The sequence below is a fragment of the Mandrillus leucophaeus genome, unplaced genomic scaffold, assembly GCF_000951045.1.
Source record: "Mandrillus leucophaeus isolate KB7577 unplaced genomic scaffold, Mleu.le_1.0 Scaffold595, whole genome shotgun sequence".
Taxonomy (NCBI): Eukaryota; Metazoa; Chordata; class Mammalia; order Primates; family Cercopithecidae; genus Mandrillus; species Mandrillus leucophaeus.
Window position 1 is genome coordinate 1,650,181 of NW_012106419.1, and position 16,558 is coordinate 1,666,738.

Here is a 16,558-nt window from a genome sequence, read left to right on the forward strand (position 1 = left end):
GCCTTGGCCTCCCAAAGTGCTGGGATTATAGGCATGAGCCACCATGCCTGGCCGCATCCTTATACTTTTAACTGTTCTGAGTAACTTTGTTTCAGATGCGTTTGTTAGACAGCATGTTGGTAGATTTTGGTTTTTGACCTATTATGACAATATGACATATTTTATTTGATACATACAAAAGAATATATAACATGCTTATTATTAAACAAGGTAGTTAAACTCAATTATTTTATTGTTAGCTCTTCTCTATGTCTGTTTCTCTTTTCATCTATTTGTGAGTCTGCTACTGGTTGTTTAACTGTTTAATGCATTCAACTTCCCAAGAGAGAACGTTATAAAAATGTGAAGTGACTCCCGTAACTCCCATCAAATATGATCTTTAGTTGCTAAATGAGATATCCTTTATCAAAAAAGGTTACTTTTCTTGGTAATTTCAAATCTTTAAGTAAATGGCTGTACACATACTATCACATATCCTTTTCTTTTTGTTTTTTGTTTTTGAGACATAGTTTTGCTCTTGTTGCCTAGGCTACAGTGCAATGGCACTGCAACCTCCGCCTCCCAGGTTGAAGTGATTCTCCTGCCTCAGCCTCCCTAGCAACTGGGATTACAGGCGCCTGCCACCACGCCCAGCTAATTTTTTATATTTTTAGTAGAGATGAAGTTTCACTATGTTGGCCAGGCTGGTCTTGAACTCCTGACCTCAGGCAATCTACCTGTCTCAGCCTCCCAAAGTGCTGAGATTACAGGCGTGAGCCATCGCGCCCGGCTCTGCATATTCTTATTAAGGATATTCATCAAGGATGGGACAGATATGCCGCTGCTGCAGTTTTATGGAGTGCACAGTTCCTCGCCAGTACTGACCTTCTGAAGTCCACCATTCTCCTCCACCAGTGGCGGAAGCACACTGGGGCTGTTGGGTGGAGGGGCCTCCACATTGTAATCACGGAAGCAGCAGAAGAAGGAGCTAAGGATGCTGCGGCTCCTCTGCTTCTTTAAGCTGACGTTGCACTGGGAAGCTGGAAACAAAAACAGAGCACACTGTGGCCAACTGCAGCATGTACTGATAGTTGTAATATAATGCAAAAATCTGAGTATGCAGTTGCCCCCCAGACCCCAGATTCCTGCCCTGAGGGCCTGCTCAGGAGGAGAAGATGAGGGGCTCCTGGAAATTACTCTAAAGAACTGTGAATCCAATGTGAGAATCCCAGGAGCCAGCTAGTCGATGGAGTCCAATCCCTCTGGTTGGACAGGATCCCTTTGACCTCAGCCCAGCAGGGGCTGCTTGCTTATTAACTGACTCACCCTCAGGGTCAGTCCCCATCTGCATTCCTGAACCCAGCAGATGAAGTATTCCCACCCTGCACCAAGCACTACTTCAAAATAAACATCTTTTCAGGCACAAATCAGACTTGACACTCCCTGGGAAACATCTCTCCATTATGGATACCAATAAAAAATCACTTTGAATCTAGGTTCTTGGACATCCCCTGCTCACTATGGAAATGACTTAACTTTGTGGGTTAAGAAATAAGATATGTAAAGGCACAAAAGAACCTCCTGCTTAAACTTGCCAAGAGTTTGTCCAGAAGTTGGTGAGGGCCTGGATCCACAGAGCTTAGGGCTGAAGGCTTCCATTTCACTTAAAAAACATAAACAGCAGGAGATGTTGGATGGAGAACACATGTTCCTGCCCCAGTAGGGCTGGCCAGGGCAAAGCCCATCTTCATGAGATCCAGGGCAATACTGTGCCCTAGCCTGTCCTGAACTAAGACACTGGAGGGAGTGACACATCCTTTCTGTTTATCCAAGGCTCACAACAAGCTGCCACAAGTCAGGAATAAAAGGTGAAAATTAGTATAGATGAAAAACACCCCTCAGGGGAGGGCTCACAACTTCGAGGGGCAGGAGTATTTGCCTGGGAATGCAGCCGGGACTGTCCCACCACATGCCATGCCTAGGCGGGTCAGTGGTGCTCTGAGAAGAGGCCGCAGGCAAGGGACCATGCTTAGGGTTAATGGGAAAATTGCCAGTGCAGGAAATGATTTAAGTCCACATGATAACTGTTGGAGCTTATCTCTTCTCCCAAAGAGCAATTCTGGCACAATTCCTCTTTTTGTGCACTTAGGAGTGATTTGTGTAACACCTTTCCTCCCAAGAGATCACAAAACCTTTGCTGAATGTTTTGGGGGTACTCTTCTGCCAGCAGCAAAACTAAGTGCATTCAGATGGAAATTCTGAAAAGGGACTGAAAAGCTATTCTTCCAGCAACTCCACAGATATGAATGGTTTCTACCCTGGGTTTGGGCAAATGGCCCAGTGAGTATGAATTTAAGATCAGCACTTACTAAAGATGAACTTCAGAACCATAAATCTCTGAGAAAGCTGGCTGTTTTTATCTTCCTCAAGCATCCTTGGGTGCATGCATAGAGCACCAGCCATCACATTTCAGGCATCTCATTTCAAGGGCAGGTCAGGCCAGACCAGGCCATTGGGACTGCCAGGCATGTGGGCCTCCTAAGTGGTAGTGTGGGAAGAGATAATAACCACTGTTCACCAAGGGCCAACGCTGTAGGTCCCAATAGTTCACAAACCTCATCTTGCATACTCCTAAGGAGATAGGTGTTACTGCTTCCATCTTACCGCTGAGAATATACAACTATTGAGAAAATACAGCAGGATTGTGTCGGTTCCTTTGCCAGATTCAAACCCAAGTGGGCCTGTTTCCAAACTGTGTGATTTCCCCATGTGCCATGCTGAATACAATCTTGAAACAATTTAGGTTAGATTAAGAAGGTGGAACACGCCAAATAGGGAGAGAAAAGCATTGCAATAAACTTGTATTTAATATAAATGATACGTTAAACCATTTCATTGTTACGTTAAACCATTTCATTGTTACTCTGAATGTCTTAATTTTTATCCCACACTCAGAAAATTTAGTCAGGGGAAGAAAAAAAATCTTTTCCCTAGCTGATAGCACATTCCTCTGCAAGTAAACAAGCTATCTGTTCATGTCTCAGAGACACTGAGCAGTCTGCAGAAAGCACCTTTCCAGGTCCTATTTTCATCCTTGGATGACATGAATCTTCCCCATGACTAACTAGCCAACTAATTAACAAATTAACTTACATACTAAAAAAATTATAAACCTGGAACCAGTACACTACTCATAATTTCTACCACACGCTTACTTACTCTACAGAAGGTACACACAGCTAACAGAGTCAGTAAATTAGTTATCCGAGCACCTGGGAGGCCATCGTGCCTCCAGACAGGGAAAGGGAGCTTACCCAGGTCTTTCCTTCTCTGTATAAAGAGTGCAACAGTCAAAGTGGTCTCATTTTCATAGGTGTGGGAGGTTCCAGGATTCTTCCTTTCAAATAAGGTTAGTTCTAGGGCCTGCAGGAACCTCTTGGAGGCTCAGTGGCTAATTTTCTAATCACTCTTGGATTGGTCTAGAACTCTCAAAATCAGGAGAGGTGGGAAGGGTAAATGGAAGGATTTCCTCAGGACCAGCACTGGCCTCACCGACCCTCAGCATTCACTTCTTCCTGAATAGGGCTCCAGACGTGGGTGCTCTGTACTAATGACCCTACTGCCTTCCAGCCCCAGTTGCTGCTTCTCTCCCCCAGCTATCATCCAGAAGATCCTTGACTTGCTCATAAACTGGTAAGGGAGTTTTGGTTGACACATGAAATAAAAATTCAGTTTAATGGATAAATGTTGACGTTAGAACATTAGATGAAAAAGTTAATATATATTATTGTATATCTGATTTGATCATAACTAAGCAAAGCAAACTAAAAAAGATTATAATTAAGAAAAGATTTGCAAGAAATATGTCAAAAAGTTAACAGTAATTAATTGTTGGACCATAAGTGTTTACATTTCTTCCACATTTTCCAAATGTTTTCTGGTAATTATGTATTGCTCTAATAATGGTGGGGAGGAAGTAAACAGTCTTGTTAAACTGTCTTTCGGCAACTTTGTGCTATTTCTAAACCATATCCTTCTTCTAATTCTCAACCTTTAACCTAATTCCTATGCTTCTACACTCCAAGCCTGTGAGACAAACCAGGCAACAGCAGTGTTCTCAGCCTTGCAGAAGCAATGTGGCTACTGCCACGGCCCACAGCCACTCCTGGTCTATGATATCAACAAGACTGAATATATCCACTAAACTCAAAACCAGAGGAGGCCCATGTGAAAAGAAGGTACCAAAGAAGTGTCCTTTGCCCGGTAGAACGCTCCTGCTGGCTTTCTCATCTGGCATCCATGCTCCACCGCTCACCCTCCTTGTACACACAAAAGGGGTCTTGCTGTTTCTCTGCTTTGATCAAGACTTTACCTCTCATCACCTTTCCTCCCTTGCCCCCTTTACATATTTCCACTGACAAGACACATGAGAGGTCTCCTGGTGGCCCAGGTATCCAAGAACAAGGTCTTTTAGGATATTAAAGATAGTTGAATGCATACATCTCCCCATAACATTGATTTTAAGAAATTACTTTGGAAGAGCAAAGGAGGGAGTAGCAACTATGAACATCAGTTTAAAATATTCCATAACGATTTTCATTTTTAAAAATCAGACTTAGGAGGAGGAAGTCATCAAAAGTCATTCCAAAGCTTTCTGTCACTTTTCCCTGATAACCTCCCCTATCCAAACCCAGCACCTGCCCACCTTACTCCCTAGCTTCCTCCATGGTAGACTCCTCATCACACTGACATCCCTTCTCCCACTCCTCCTCCCCCCATTTCCCCACTTCTCAGAGCATCCTGCTTTTCAGAGCCTGGCTCAAAGCCAACCTCACCCAGGAAGCCTTTGCCAACCTCCCTGTGGAGATCGTTTTTTTCTTTGGCCACTAAACTCCCAAATGAATGTGTGTATGACTGAGCTGTGTCTTTCGGCCAGGCCAGTTCATCCACCTGTCTGCTGGACATCTCCTCTGGATGCCTCAGACTTGGCATATCTAAATGGGGCTCACCACTCCCCTCTTCACTCAGGGTACCAATATCCTAAGCTAGACATCTGCCCTTCTCCCTCAATAAGTTGTTGGTTCTGACATCCTAATCGATTCTTAAATGTGTCCTTAGCAACTCCTTGTCCCTGCCCTATCCTGACTCAGGTCCTCATCATTTTGTCCCTGGACCACTACGGTTGCTTTTTGACTTGTCTTTCTGCTGTTGATTTTGCATCCCAACATGTCTTGACATGACAGGTAAAGCCCATCAAGTTACAAGAATGTGTGGTGGTTAGGAGTGTAGGTTCCGATGCCAATTTGCCTAGGTGCGAAATCTGGCTCAACCAGCAATAGCACAGGACCTGGGCAAGTTGTGTGATTTCTTTGTGCCTCAGTTTATCTATAAAATGAGGATAATAAATACTCATCTTATGGGTCTGTTGTGAGAATTAAATGAGTTATTACAACAGTGTCTAACATAGAGCAAGCACTCCATAATTTTTGTTTGTTTTTTAAAGACAGGGTCTCACTCTGTCACCCAGTCTGGAGTACAGCGGTGCAATCTTGGCTCACTGCAACCTCTACCTCCAGGGCTCAAGACATCCTCCCACCTCAGTCTCCTAAGAAGCTGGGACTACAGGCATGCGCCACTATACCCAGCCAATTTTTCTATTTTTAGTAGAGACAGGGTCTTGTCATGCTGCTCAGGCAGGTCTTGAACTCCTGAGCTCAAGTGATCTGCTTGCCTTGGCCTCCCAAAGTGCTGGAATTACAGTTGTGAGCCACCACACCCAGCCTAGACATTTTAGCTTTTATTATTATAGTCTCGTAGAAGCTTTTGCTTCATAAATGAGGGGGGTTCTCCAGGAACACTGGACCAAAGGCTGGATTCTGCGGGCATACATTTTTTTCTCTGATATCTGATAACTAGGAGAAACAACTCACTATAACAGATCTTGGTTACATAAACCGTAATTCAGAAAGCAAAACTAGAAAAATCTCAGGAAGTGATTCTAATCAATTGCTCTAAAAAGTAGACATAGACATGGGGAAGGAAAAGGGAGGGGTTGCGTGTCCCAGTGAGCTCTGCTGGGGGCTGTTTTCCCTTAGGAAAAGAACAATGCTTTCAAGTGGAGGGCAGGAAGCATACACTCTCCCTCCTCAATCCCCTTGCTTAATTCCCTTTGGGGCTGAAGCTTAGCTCTCTTCTGCACAGCATTCTGCCTGCTGGGTCTGCATCTGGTTCCAGGGACTTCTTGCCTCAAGCTGTACATCAGAAAGGAGCATTGAGGGGACCATGCAAGGAGGACCGCAGAGGTGGCTAGCTGACCCAGCAGTCTCCCCTGCTGGGTCCCCCAATAGGCTACTACATGCTGCCATTTTCCCAAGGCTCAGCCCGGGGCAGGCCTGCTTAGAAAGACCACCCTCTTTCTCCTCCTTATCCCTGTCAATGAAAACATGCCCAGCTGGGTGCGGTGGCTCATTCCTTGTAATCCCAGCACTTGGGGAGGCCAAGGTGGGCAGATCACGTGGGGTCAGGAGTTTGAGACCAGCCTGGGCAACATGGCGAAACCCTGTCTCTACTAAAAATACAAAAATTAGCGGAGTGTGGTGGCGGGCGCCTGTAATTCCAGCTACTCAGGAGGCTGAGGCACAAGCTGCAGTGAGCTGACAGAACACCACTGCACACCAGCCTGGGTGACAGGGCGAGACTCTGTCTTTAAAAAAAAAAAAAAAAGAGGCTGGGCGTGGTGGCTCACACCTGTAATCCCAGCACTTCGGGAGGCCAAGGCGAGTGAATCACAAGGTCAGGAGATCGAGACCATTCTGGCTAACACGGTGAAACCCCGTCTCTCCTAAAAATACAAAAAATTAGCCGGGTGTGGTGGTGGATGCCTGTAGTCTCAGCTACTTGGGAGGCTGAGGCTGGAGAATGGTGTGAACCCTGGAGGCGGAGCTTACAGTGAGCGGAGATCGTGCCACTGCACTCCAGCCTGGGTGACAGAGCGAGACTCCGTCTAAAAAAAAAAAAACAAGCAAGCAAGCATGCCCACAGCCAGTCCCAGCACACAAACATGCCATGGGCACAGATACCCCACAGGGACAGTAAAGGGAAATCCTTGATAGAGGTAGCCGAGGTGATCCTAAGACTTAACTTTCTCTATTTCTCTGAGCAAACTCGGGTGAAGCAGAAACCCTGGAAAGGGTTGTAAAGAGCTGGAGATGTGGGGCATGGGCCTTATTCCTGGTCCTTATGTATCCACTGGAGGAACAGGGTAACACGTGGCTCTGTTTTCCTGGATATGCCCTTAGAGCTAATGCTTCTGCCTAAGCCCCTGATCCTGGTGTCATTGCAGCCCAGCAAATTAAGACCTTGTTTCCCACTCATACACATTTCTCCCTTGCCCCTTCCCATGGGCTGGGGACCTCCCATCTGCCAGCAACAGGCTTACAAACGGTCTATGAACGGTGCAGCTTAAAGTGCCCATATAGACAATTGCCTTCCTCTTTAAAGACAAGACAAGAAGCCTTCCAAATGCCTCCCTGGTCTTCTAAGCAGAGTGCTGGCCCAGCAAGAACCAGTATCTTCAAAGCACCAGTTATAGATGGGGAGCGTAGTGGACATCTGACAGTTTTTGCCTGCCAGAATCCATTACTCTTCTTTCTGGTAAAAGTTCCTCTATTTTCCTCTGGGGAACCACTCTCACCCTATCAGTGTTCTGTCCTTTATCATGGGCTGGCCAATCTGAGCCACATGACTGGCTTAGGGATGGGCACATGACCCACCCTGAGCCAAAGACTCTGCAAGGATTCATGCAAGCCCTATTGGAAAAGATGTTCTCCTTTTGCTGGGTTTCTTAACATGGCAGGATGTAAGCCTGGAGCAACTGGTAGTCATCTTTGCACCTGGTAAGAAATACCTACCTGAGCATGAAGTCAAAACTGAGGAAAAAGGAGCTGGGTTACAAAGAGGGACAGATTTCTGATGACATTGTCTGAGAACTTGGTTTTATTAAAACCAGACCCTTCTGGAATTTTCAGTTATGTAAGTAAACAAATTCCCTTTTGCTCCTAAGCCAATATAATTGGGTTTACGTGATTTGAAATGGAAAGGATTGTCTCTGAAAATGTAAGTTGTGATGCTAGGTGGTACAGAAACATTGACCAACAACATAGGCAGGGGTCCAACCTCATGAAGCCCACATCTAGCAGGAGAGATGTTTGAATATGTACTTCTGGTACACAATGAGTCTTGTTAGGATGGGAAAGTGCAGGGTACTCCTGGGGCTCAAAGAAGAGCACATAGCCTAGACTGGGGACTGTGAGTAGGGAGGGGTACAGAAATGACTTTTTTTTTTTTTTTTTTTGAGACAGAGTCTCGCTCTGTCACCCAGGCTGGAGTACAGTAGTGCAATCTTGGCGCAACGCAAACTCTGCCTCCCGGGTTCAAGTGATTCTCCTGCCTCAGCCTCCTGAGTAGCTGGGACTACAGGTGCCCGCCATCACGCCTAGCTAATTTTTGTATTTTTAGTAGAGATGGGGTTTCACCATATTGGCCAGGCTGGTCTCGAACTCCTGACCTTGTGATCCATCTGCCTTGGCCTTCCAAAGTGCTGGGATTACAGGCATGAGCCACTGTGCCCAGTCCAGAAATGGCTTCTTGAAAGAAGCTGGCTGAAAGTTTCATTAATTTTTTTGTGGTGGGAGGAGCAGGAAAGTGGGGAAACAGCATGTGTAAAAGGCATGGTGTGAGAGAGAGCATGAAACATTTAAGAAATCAAAGGAGTAGCAAGGAGTATGAGATGGGAGTAATGACAGCAAGGGCCTTGCAAGCCAAGGAGATGAATTTGGATTTGATGTTATGGAAAAGGGAAGTGATGGGATCAGATTTGTAACATGAATGTCACTGTCTTAGCTCTGTAATTAAAACTACTGAGTTTAAATTTTAAATTATGACCAATGCAGCCAAGATCAAGGATATTTGCAAATTACACATGTGGGCCATTTAAGAGCCTAGAGTGAAATTTTTTATTTAGAAATTGACTTTAAATATAAGTTACATGGAAAAAACACAGGCTTTGGAATTACATTTGGGTTCAAGTCCCAGCCCTGCCACTTGTTAGCTGGTGTGACCTCACCCACCTCCATAGCAACAATAATACAGGAACGATAATCCCTACCCTACAGGACTGTTGTATGGGCACAGTGAAAACATGTATGTTTGTGTAAGAGAGAGAATCTACCAGCAGCTTCAAATATAACAAATAACTGTGACTAGTTTAGGTACAGTGCAGGGTCTCACTGTGAACATGGAGAATTTAGCTTCTATCCAGACAATGGTCCTCACAAAAACAGCCTGGCTTTATGAAAAAACATGTAGGCAGATCCATTTTGTTTTAGGTTATGTGAAGTCTAAAGGTAGAATATTAAGTAGCTCTTTAAAACTTTACCTCCTATCCAGTAAAGTTTTCTCTGTATAATAATAACAGTAATAATGATAGAAATTAAACAAACAAAAAGCAGCTCCACACGTGGGGCTTAAAACAAACCTTAGGACTCAGGTCTTTTCTACAAAATCTCATATTAAATACAGTTAGAAAGAAAGCGTTATAACTAAAAACATGAAATGGTGGCATGCACCTGTAGTCCCAGCTACTTGGGAGGCTAAGGGAGGAGAATTGTTTGAACCCGGGAGGCGGAGGTTGCAGTGAGCTGAGATTGCGCCACTGCACTCCAGCCTGGGCAACAGAGCAAGACTCCATTTCAAAAAAAGAAAAAAGAAAAACCATGAAATGTACAGGGGAAAGTCCACTGAGGCTGACAGTGGGGCTTGGACCTTCAGTGGCCCAAGAAGACTGGTCTAAAGAGCTACCCAACAGATGTTTATGTTTATGCCAACAGATGGAGGCACAACAGGGTCCACATCCAGCTCATATCGTAGGCTGAGGGTGCATTTCTCTTGTACTTCCTGACCTAACTGGTTCCCTTCAGTATCCAGAAGTTGAAATGTTGACCCCCAAACAGCCAGCATTTCTTAATTAGTGTGATATCTGCCCATGCCATATAACCAGTGACCTTTTATAATTCTTTCATTCTGATCTGGTTTAGATTCAAGATGTGGGGAGGCTTTGGAACCATCCTTAACCCCTGGCTTCAGGACCCAAACCTCTGAGGTCTGCACCGATTCAGAGCTTCACATATGTTCCTGAGCACATCCACCCACACGCATACACAGCTTCCATCTCTCCTTATCTGTGATCTGACCTAAAACTCCCAGCACCCCACACAACTCTACATAATCAAAGGAGTTCAGGACGAAGATCAGAGTAGCTGGAATGTAGGTGGAAATGTTTGCTACTCACTATGAATCCATCCCTAATCATTCAAGTTTCTCCTCAAGTGAAGAAACTACAACTTGGTAGCTACAAAAAACAAAGGCTTGCTTTTCATTTCTATGGTGCCGAGCCAGCCTCTCACAACATAAATGTGCTGGTACAGGGGCCGGATCTCTGAAGACCCAGCATGATATAATTTTTCAGAAAAAAACTGCCTTAACACTGATCAAGACTCTTTGCTTGACCGAACTTCAGTCAGATTCCTGAACTCCTAGGTCCACCTGCGTACTTCCTTGTAAAATCCAAATTTAGCAAGATCCCTGCTAAGTCAGTTTAGCAAGAATCCCCCATCCTCTATATCTGACTGCTCTTCATATCTAATTGGGTTCCTCACCCTCCACCATCTCCCAGGTGATGTCTGATCTACCCTGGCCTGTCTTCATCAAGAATTCTGTTAGTTCAGGGCCTCAATCCATTTAGCATTGCTGTAACAGAATACTTGAAACTGGGTAATTTATAAAGAAAAGAAGTTTATTTGGCTCATGATTCTGGAGGTTGAGAAGTCCAAGATTGGGTAGCCCAGCTGGCGAGGGTCTCGTGCTGCTTCAACTTATGGTGGAAAGCACAAAGTGGAAGGGGTATGCACAAAAGGAGGGCGAACGTGAGGAGGAGCCTTGCTTTATAACAATCTACTCTCAAGGTAACTAATCCAGTCCCACAAGGGCAAGAACTCACTCGGGCCAGATGGCATTTACCTATTCATGAAGGATCTGTCCCTAGGACTCAGACAGCTCCCATTAGGCCCCATCTCCCAACACCACTACAATGGCAACTGCACACCAATATGAGTTTTGGTGGGGACAAACCACGTCTAAACCATAGCAGTTGGTTAAGCCACAAGCCCCCCTACCTCTGATGTTTCTTCTTAGCAATTTTCTATCCACTGACTCCCACTCTATCCCTTGGCTGTGAGTACTCACTTATCCATGCTGTGTTCAGAATTAAGCCTGGTTTTGGACTGAGGTCTCTTTCCCTCTAATGCAACAGTTTTCAATAAAATCTGCTTTTGCTGTTTTAACTACTGCCCAGGTCTGGTTTCTCTGACAACACACCAAATGTACTGCTAATGACTCAAAGCACCAAAAGTCTTCCCTCAAACTAGCTTCTTTCTTGTTACAAGAGCAGAACTAAGAAGGTAATCCATCGCAGATTTACATTGTTCAAGTATTTATAGCAGAACATTAAACATAGGCTCTGTACCAAGCATCAATGGGGACATCAATGCTGTTAATGCTACAAAACTGAACACTGAAATTGCCCAAGTGAAGGCTATTTCTTCACATGTGGGAATGTCAGAGCCATTACAACCCTGAAGAGATCTCAAGAGTTGAATTCACAACTATATTATTATGGAACAAGCTAAACACCTTTTTTTTTTTTTTTTTTTTAAACTCGGGAGAGGAGGAATTCTTTCTGAAGGCCAGGGACATTTAAATTCAATGCGCCATTTCTTCTCTTTGAGAATTGGGCTGTAATCTCTGGAATGCATCCCAGGGCCGTGGTTTGGAATGGGTGTCTAACAGGAAATTCTGGGCAGTCTATGCATACATTACATTCCTTTCCCACCCTGAAAGAGTGGTCAACAAACACAACTTCCCTCTGTTCGAATAAAAGGGGGAGTGTTGGGAGTGGTGAGAGGCCAGGGCACAGACCGCACAGAGTTCAAAAGCAGATGTGATTGCTGAGAATCCAAACATCCTTTTTTTCTAGAAAAGAGACTCAGTCACTAAAAGAGTCACCTTTTGAGATATCCAGTCAGTCCTTCTCCTATTTCCATGAGATAAAGTTCCCCAGAGAATTCCTACCGGACACTCTATAAAAGAAACGTACCTTTGGAAGCTCATTTTCCCACTGCAGGACTGGCAGTAGTCCCTCCAGTAGTTACAAACCAAGGGAAAGAGCAAGGCTGGTGGCTTAACAATGGCCAGGAGGAATTCTGCTCTCATCTTCCACAATGGCAGATGTGTTTCCCCATCCACTGTGGGTTCATAACAACCCACATTTGTTGAGTGCCTTATTTGTGTGTGCAAGGCCCCTGACATAAATTGCCTCTGGTCTTCACAGTATGTGGTACTGACATGACCATTCCATTTTCTGATGAGAAAACGGAGACTCAAAGTACATATTCTCAACTATGCATTGGGAGTGCTGGGGTTCAAAGCCAGAACAGCCTGACTCCGGGGCTTCCAGCTTTCCCACTGCCTCTCCCTGCCTTTCCCTGGCACTCTTGTAGGTTTTGATCTAATTTCCATAGAGAAACTCTGAATCTGAGGCCCAATGCTGACTGCCTTCACTCCAAATGCCACATTTGAAAACTACTCCAGAATGAACCAATAATACTCATGGTAGCCTTATTAGATGAAGCCAGACAAGGTCCCACCACACCTTAAATGTACCCAGGCCACCAACCTCTCACTAATTCAGCTTCTCAGGAGAGCCCCTATGCTGGAAATGCCCTTCCTTGCCTCAGCACTTCCCTAAACCCCTGTGACCAAGGTCACATAGCTTCTAAGTAGCAGGGCTGGACATAAACCAGATTTGTGTGAGTCTAGAATCTGAGCCCTTAGCCATCACTGCACAGAGTCTGTTTATAACATTTAGAGCCAAAATAAGTAACAGAACAAAGGATGTGAGCAGATAATGCACTTAAGAGGAAGTAAAGGTTAAAATTTAACAATAATCAAATAAAAGAAGTTTAAACAACAAGGCCCCGTTTTTTTTTTTAACCTATTAAATGAATAGAAATGGCAAAAACATATAGGCAATGGTGGTGAGATTTTCATGGCACAGGCCCATTCATTCACATGTCACTAGTCACTCTGTAAACTGGGACAATTCATTTGAAAAGCAGTTGAGTAATGTGTCAAAGACTATGAAGTTTCATGCAAACAATATGAATGTCCAACAGAGTCGGAATAGTTAATAAAATCAGCACATAGCAACTGGAGAGAACATTGTGCAGCCACAACAGATGATCATTATGAAGACATGTGGTGAAGTGTTTGTGGTCAGTATTAGATGAAGTATCTCAGGCACATGCACATATACCCTATGTCTGTAAGTCAGTAATGAATGTCTGTACAAGCTCTGGAGGGTAGGCTCCAGGGGTATAGGGACCTTACCTATCTTGTTCATATGTGAGTCCCCTTATAGTCATTCTATGCCTATGAGGTAGGGACTATTATATCCATTTTACAGATGAAGAACTTAAGGTCCAGAGAAGTTAAAAAACTTGCCCAAGATGACTTTGCTAGTAAAGAGTGGAGTTTGTTCAAACCCAGTGGTCTGTGCTCTCAACCTCTGCACTATATTGCCTACTGAGAATGGAGCACACTCCGAGAGACAGTAAATGAGAAAAGCAAGGTGCATACAGTAGCTTGCTAGGTCCGTGTAGCATGCTACCATTAACCTCTAAATAGAAAATTAAATAAAATTTTAAAACACATCTATATGTATAACCTTATATGGGTAAAGAGTATCTCTGGGAATATTTATAATTAACTGGTTGCCTCCTGGGAGAGAAATCGGGAAAAGAGAAGACAGAACTGGAAGGGAGGGGAGAATGATTTTTCCCTCTAATCCCTTTTACATCTTTTGAATTTTATATAGTGTATTAAAATAATAATTCTGTATCATGCATTATTTTAAACTCCAAAAATAATACTGCAGTAAGCATCAGTGAACATAATCTTTTTTTTTTTTTCTTGAGACAGAGTATCTCGCTGTGTTACCCAGGCTGGAGCGCAGTGGAGTGGTCTTGACTCACTGCATGCAGCCTCCACTCCCTGGTTCAAGCGATTCTCCTGCCTCAGTCTCCTGAGTAGCTGGGATTACAGGTGCCCGCCACCACGCCTGGCTTATTTTTGTACTTCTAGTAGAGATAGGGTTTCACCTTGTTGGCCAGGCTGGTCTCGAACTCCTGACCTCAACTAATCCACACGCCTCGGCCTCCCAAAGTGCTTGAATTACAGGTGTGAGCCACAGTGCCCAGCCAGTGCACATAATCTTTATGTTCATGTCAGATTATCCCCTTAGAAGAAATTTCTAGACATGTAATGGCTGGGACTAAAGTCTGAAAAAATGTCAAGCCTCTTGATACCTATGGACAATCTGCCACCTAGGAAGGCAGTGCCAGTGTGTACACCCATGGGGTGTTCCACTAAAGCTGTGCCAATAGAAGCACTGATGCCAAGACAGAGACTTAATGGCCTTTGCCAATCTGAAAGGTGAAAACAGCAACTCAGTGTTGTTTTAATTTGCATTTCTTGGACTGCCATCCCAGTTCTACATCTCTTGTATGCTTTTTGGTCATTTCTATTTCTTCTTTTGAGAACTGTGCTTATATACTTTTTTGCCCATTTTAAAATTTTTTTCTTTGATTTATAAGAGTTCCTTTGACATACATTAGCAATATAATCCCTTGACTGTTCTGTATGTTGGAACTATTGTCTCAGTTTGTTATCGGCCTTTTACTTTTGTTTACAGTTGTTATGGATGTGCAGAAGTTTTAAGTTTTTAGGAAGTCACATCTAATAATCTTTTAAAAAAATGGTTCCTTCCCATTCTAATATGATATACTATTCACTTATATTTTCTTCTAGTGAATATCTTTTAAAGTAAACATTTACCTGTTTGGGGTTTGTCCTGGTATACGGTAGGATGTATGAATCTGCCCTTTTTCTCCAAAAGATTAATCAAATATCCTAATATTTACTGAACAATTTATCCTCATACAGTGATTTGGGCATCCTGTTCGAATCTATCCTGTTCTCTTCCATTCCATTCTCCTGCTTGTGCCAGTAAAACACAGCTTTGCTACTGTAGATTTATTGTTTTATATTTAATAGTACTGGACTCCCTTTTACTTTTTTTTTCCCAAAAATTTCTTGGCTAGTCTAACACTTTGCACTTACAAATGAATGTTAGAGTCACTTTATCAAGCCCTAAAACAAACCATTGGAACTTAAGTTTATCAATTTGTAAAAACATACATCTACTAACTCTAGTTAATTCTTTTTTAAAGCAGTTAAATGTAAGTTAAAATGAAAAAGTAAAAAAAAAAATTGTTATAGCTGAGACCTAAAAACTGTGCCAAGATTAGGATTGGCCCTGTTTATCAGCTTAAAATTGATTATTATTACTACAAAATGTTTCATGTAAGCACCATAGTAACCACAAAGAAAATACCTATAGGAGATAAAAGAAAATGAGAAAGGAATCAAAGCATGTCACAACAAAAAATTAATGAACCACAAAGGAAGACAGAAACAGAGGAAAGAAGGACAAAAGGACTGTAAGATAAATAAAAAACAGTTAACAAAATGGCAATAGTAAGTCCTTTCCTATCATAATTAAGCACAAATGGATTAAACTCTCCAATCAAGAGACACAGAGGGGGCTGGGTGTGATGGCTCACATCTATAATCCCAGTGCTTTGGGAGGCTGAGGCTGAGGCAGGAGGCTCACCTGAGGCCAGGAGTTTGAGATCAGCCTGGGAAGCACAGTGAGACCCCATCTCTTCAAAAACTAAAAAAGTTGGCTAGTTGTAGTGGCACGCACCTGTAGTCCCAGCTACCTGAAAGGGTGAGGTGGGAGGATTGCTTAAGCCCAGGAGTTCAAGGTTGCAATAAGCTGTGATTGCACCACTGCACTCCAGTCTGAATGACACAGTCAAACCTTGTCTCGAAGGAAAAAAAAAAAAGAAAGACACAGAGGAGCTGAATAGAGGGGGGAAAAGGCAAGACCCAATTATACACTGTCTAAAAGAGACTCACTTTAGATTTAAAGACACACAGAGGCTGAAAGTGAAAGGATGGGAAAAGATATTCCATGTAAATGGTACAAAAAGAGAGCAAAAGTGGCCATACTTATATCAGACCAAAAAGACTTTAAGTCAAAAAGCTGTCACAAGAGACAAACAAAGATATTACATAATGATAAAAAGGAGTTATATGTTCATCAGGAAGATATAACATCAGAACACCCAAATATATGAAGCAAGCACCGATAGAACTGAAGAGAGAAACAGCAACACAATAATAGTAGATTTCAACAATGATCAACAAGGATGCAGGAGACCTGAATAATACTATAGGCCAAATGGACCTAAGAGACACAGAATATTCCATCTAACAGCAGTAGAATATACATTCTTCTCAAATATGCAAAATACTCTCCAGGATAGATCACATGTTAAGT

The 16,558-nt window shown here is 43.3% G+C and overlaps 1 protein-coding gene across 1 annotated transcript in view; it reads right to left on the reverse strand.

The window, feature by feature from the left end:
* Positions 1 to 4,269, reverse strand: part of CTDSPL (CTD (carboxy-terminal domain, RNA polymerase II, polypeptide A) small phosphatase-like) — a 40,234-nt gene extending 35,965 nt beyond the window's left edge. The window contains exons 1-3 of the mRNA XM_011999515.1: positions 4,222 to 4,269; positions 3,294 to 3,402; positions 865 to 1,019 (exon numbers count right to left, since the gene is read on the reverse strand). Coding sequence (XP_011854905.1) covers positions 865 to 1,019; positions 3,294 to 3,402; positions 4,222 to 4,269 — 312 coding nt within the window. The remainder of the gene's footprint in view (positions 1 to 864; positions 1,020 to 3,293; positions 3,403 to 4,221) is intronic.
* Between the last annotated feature and the right edge of the window lie 12,289 nt (positions 4,270 to 16,558).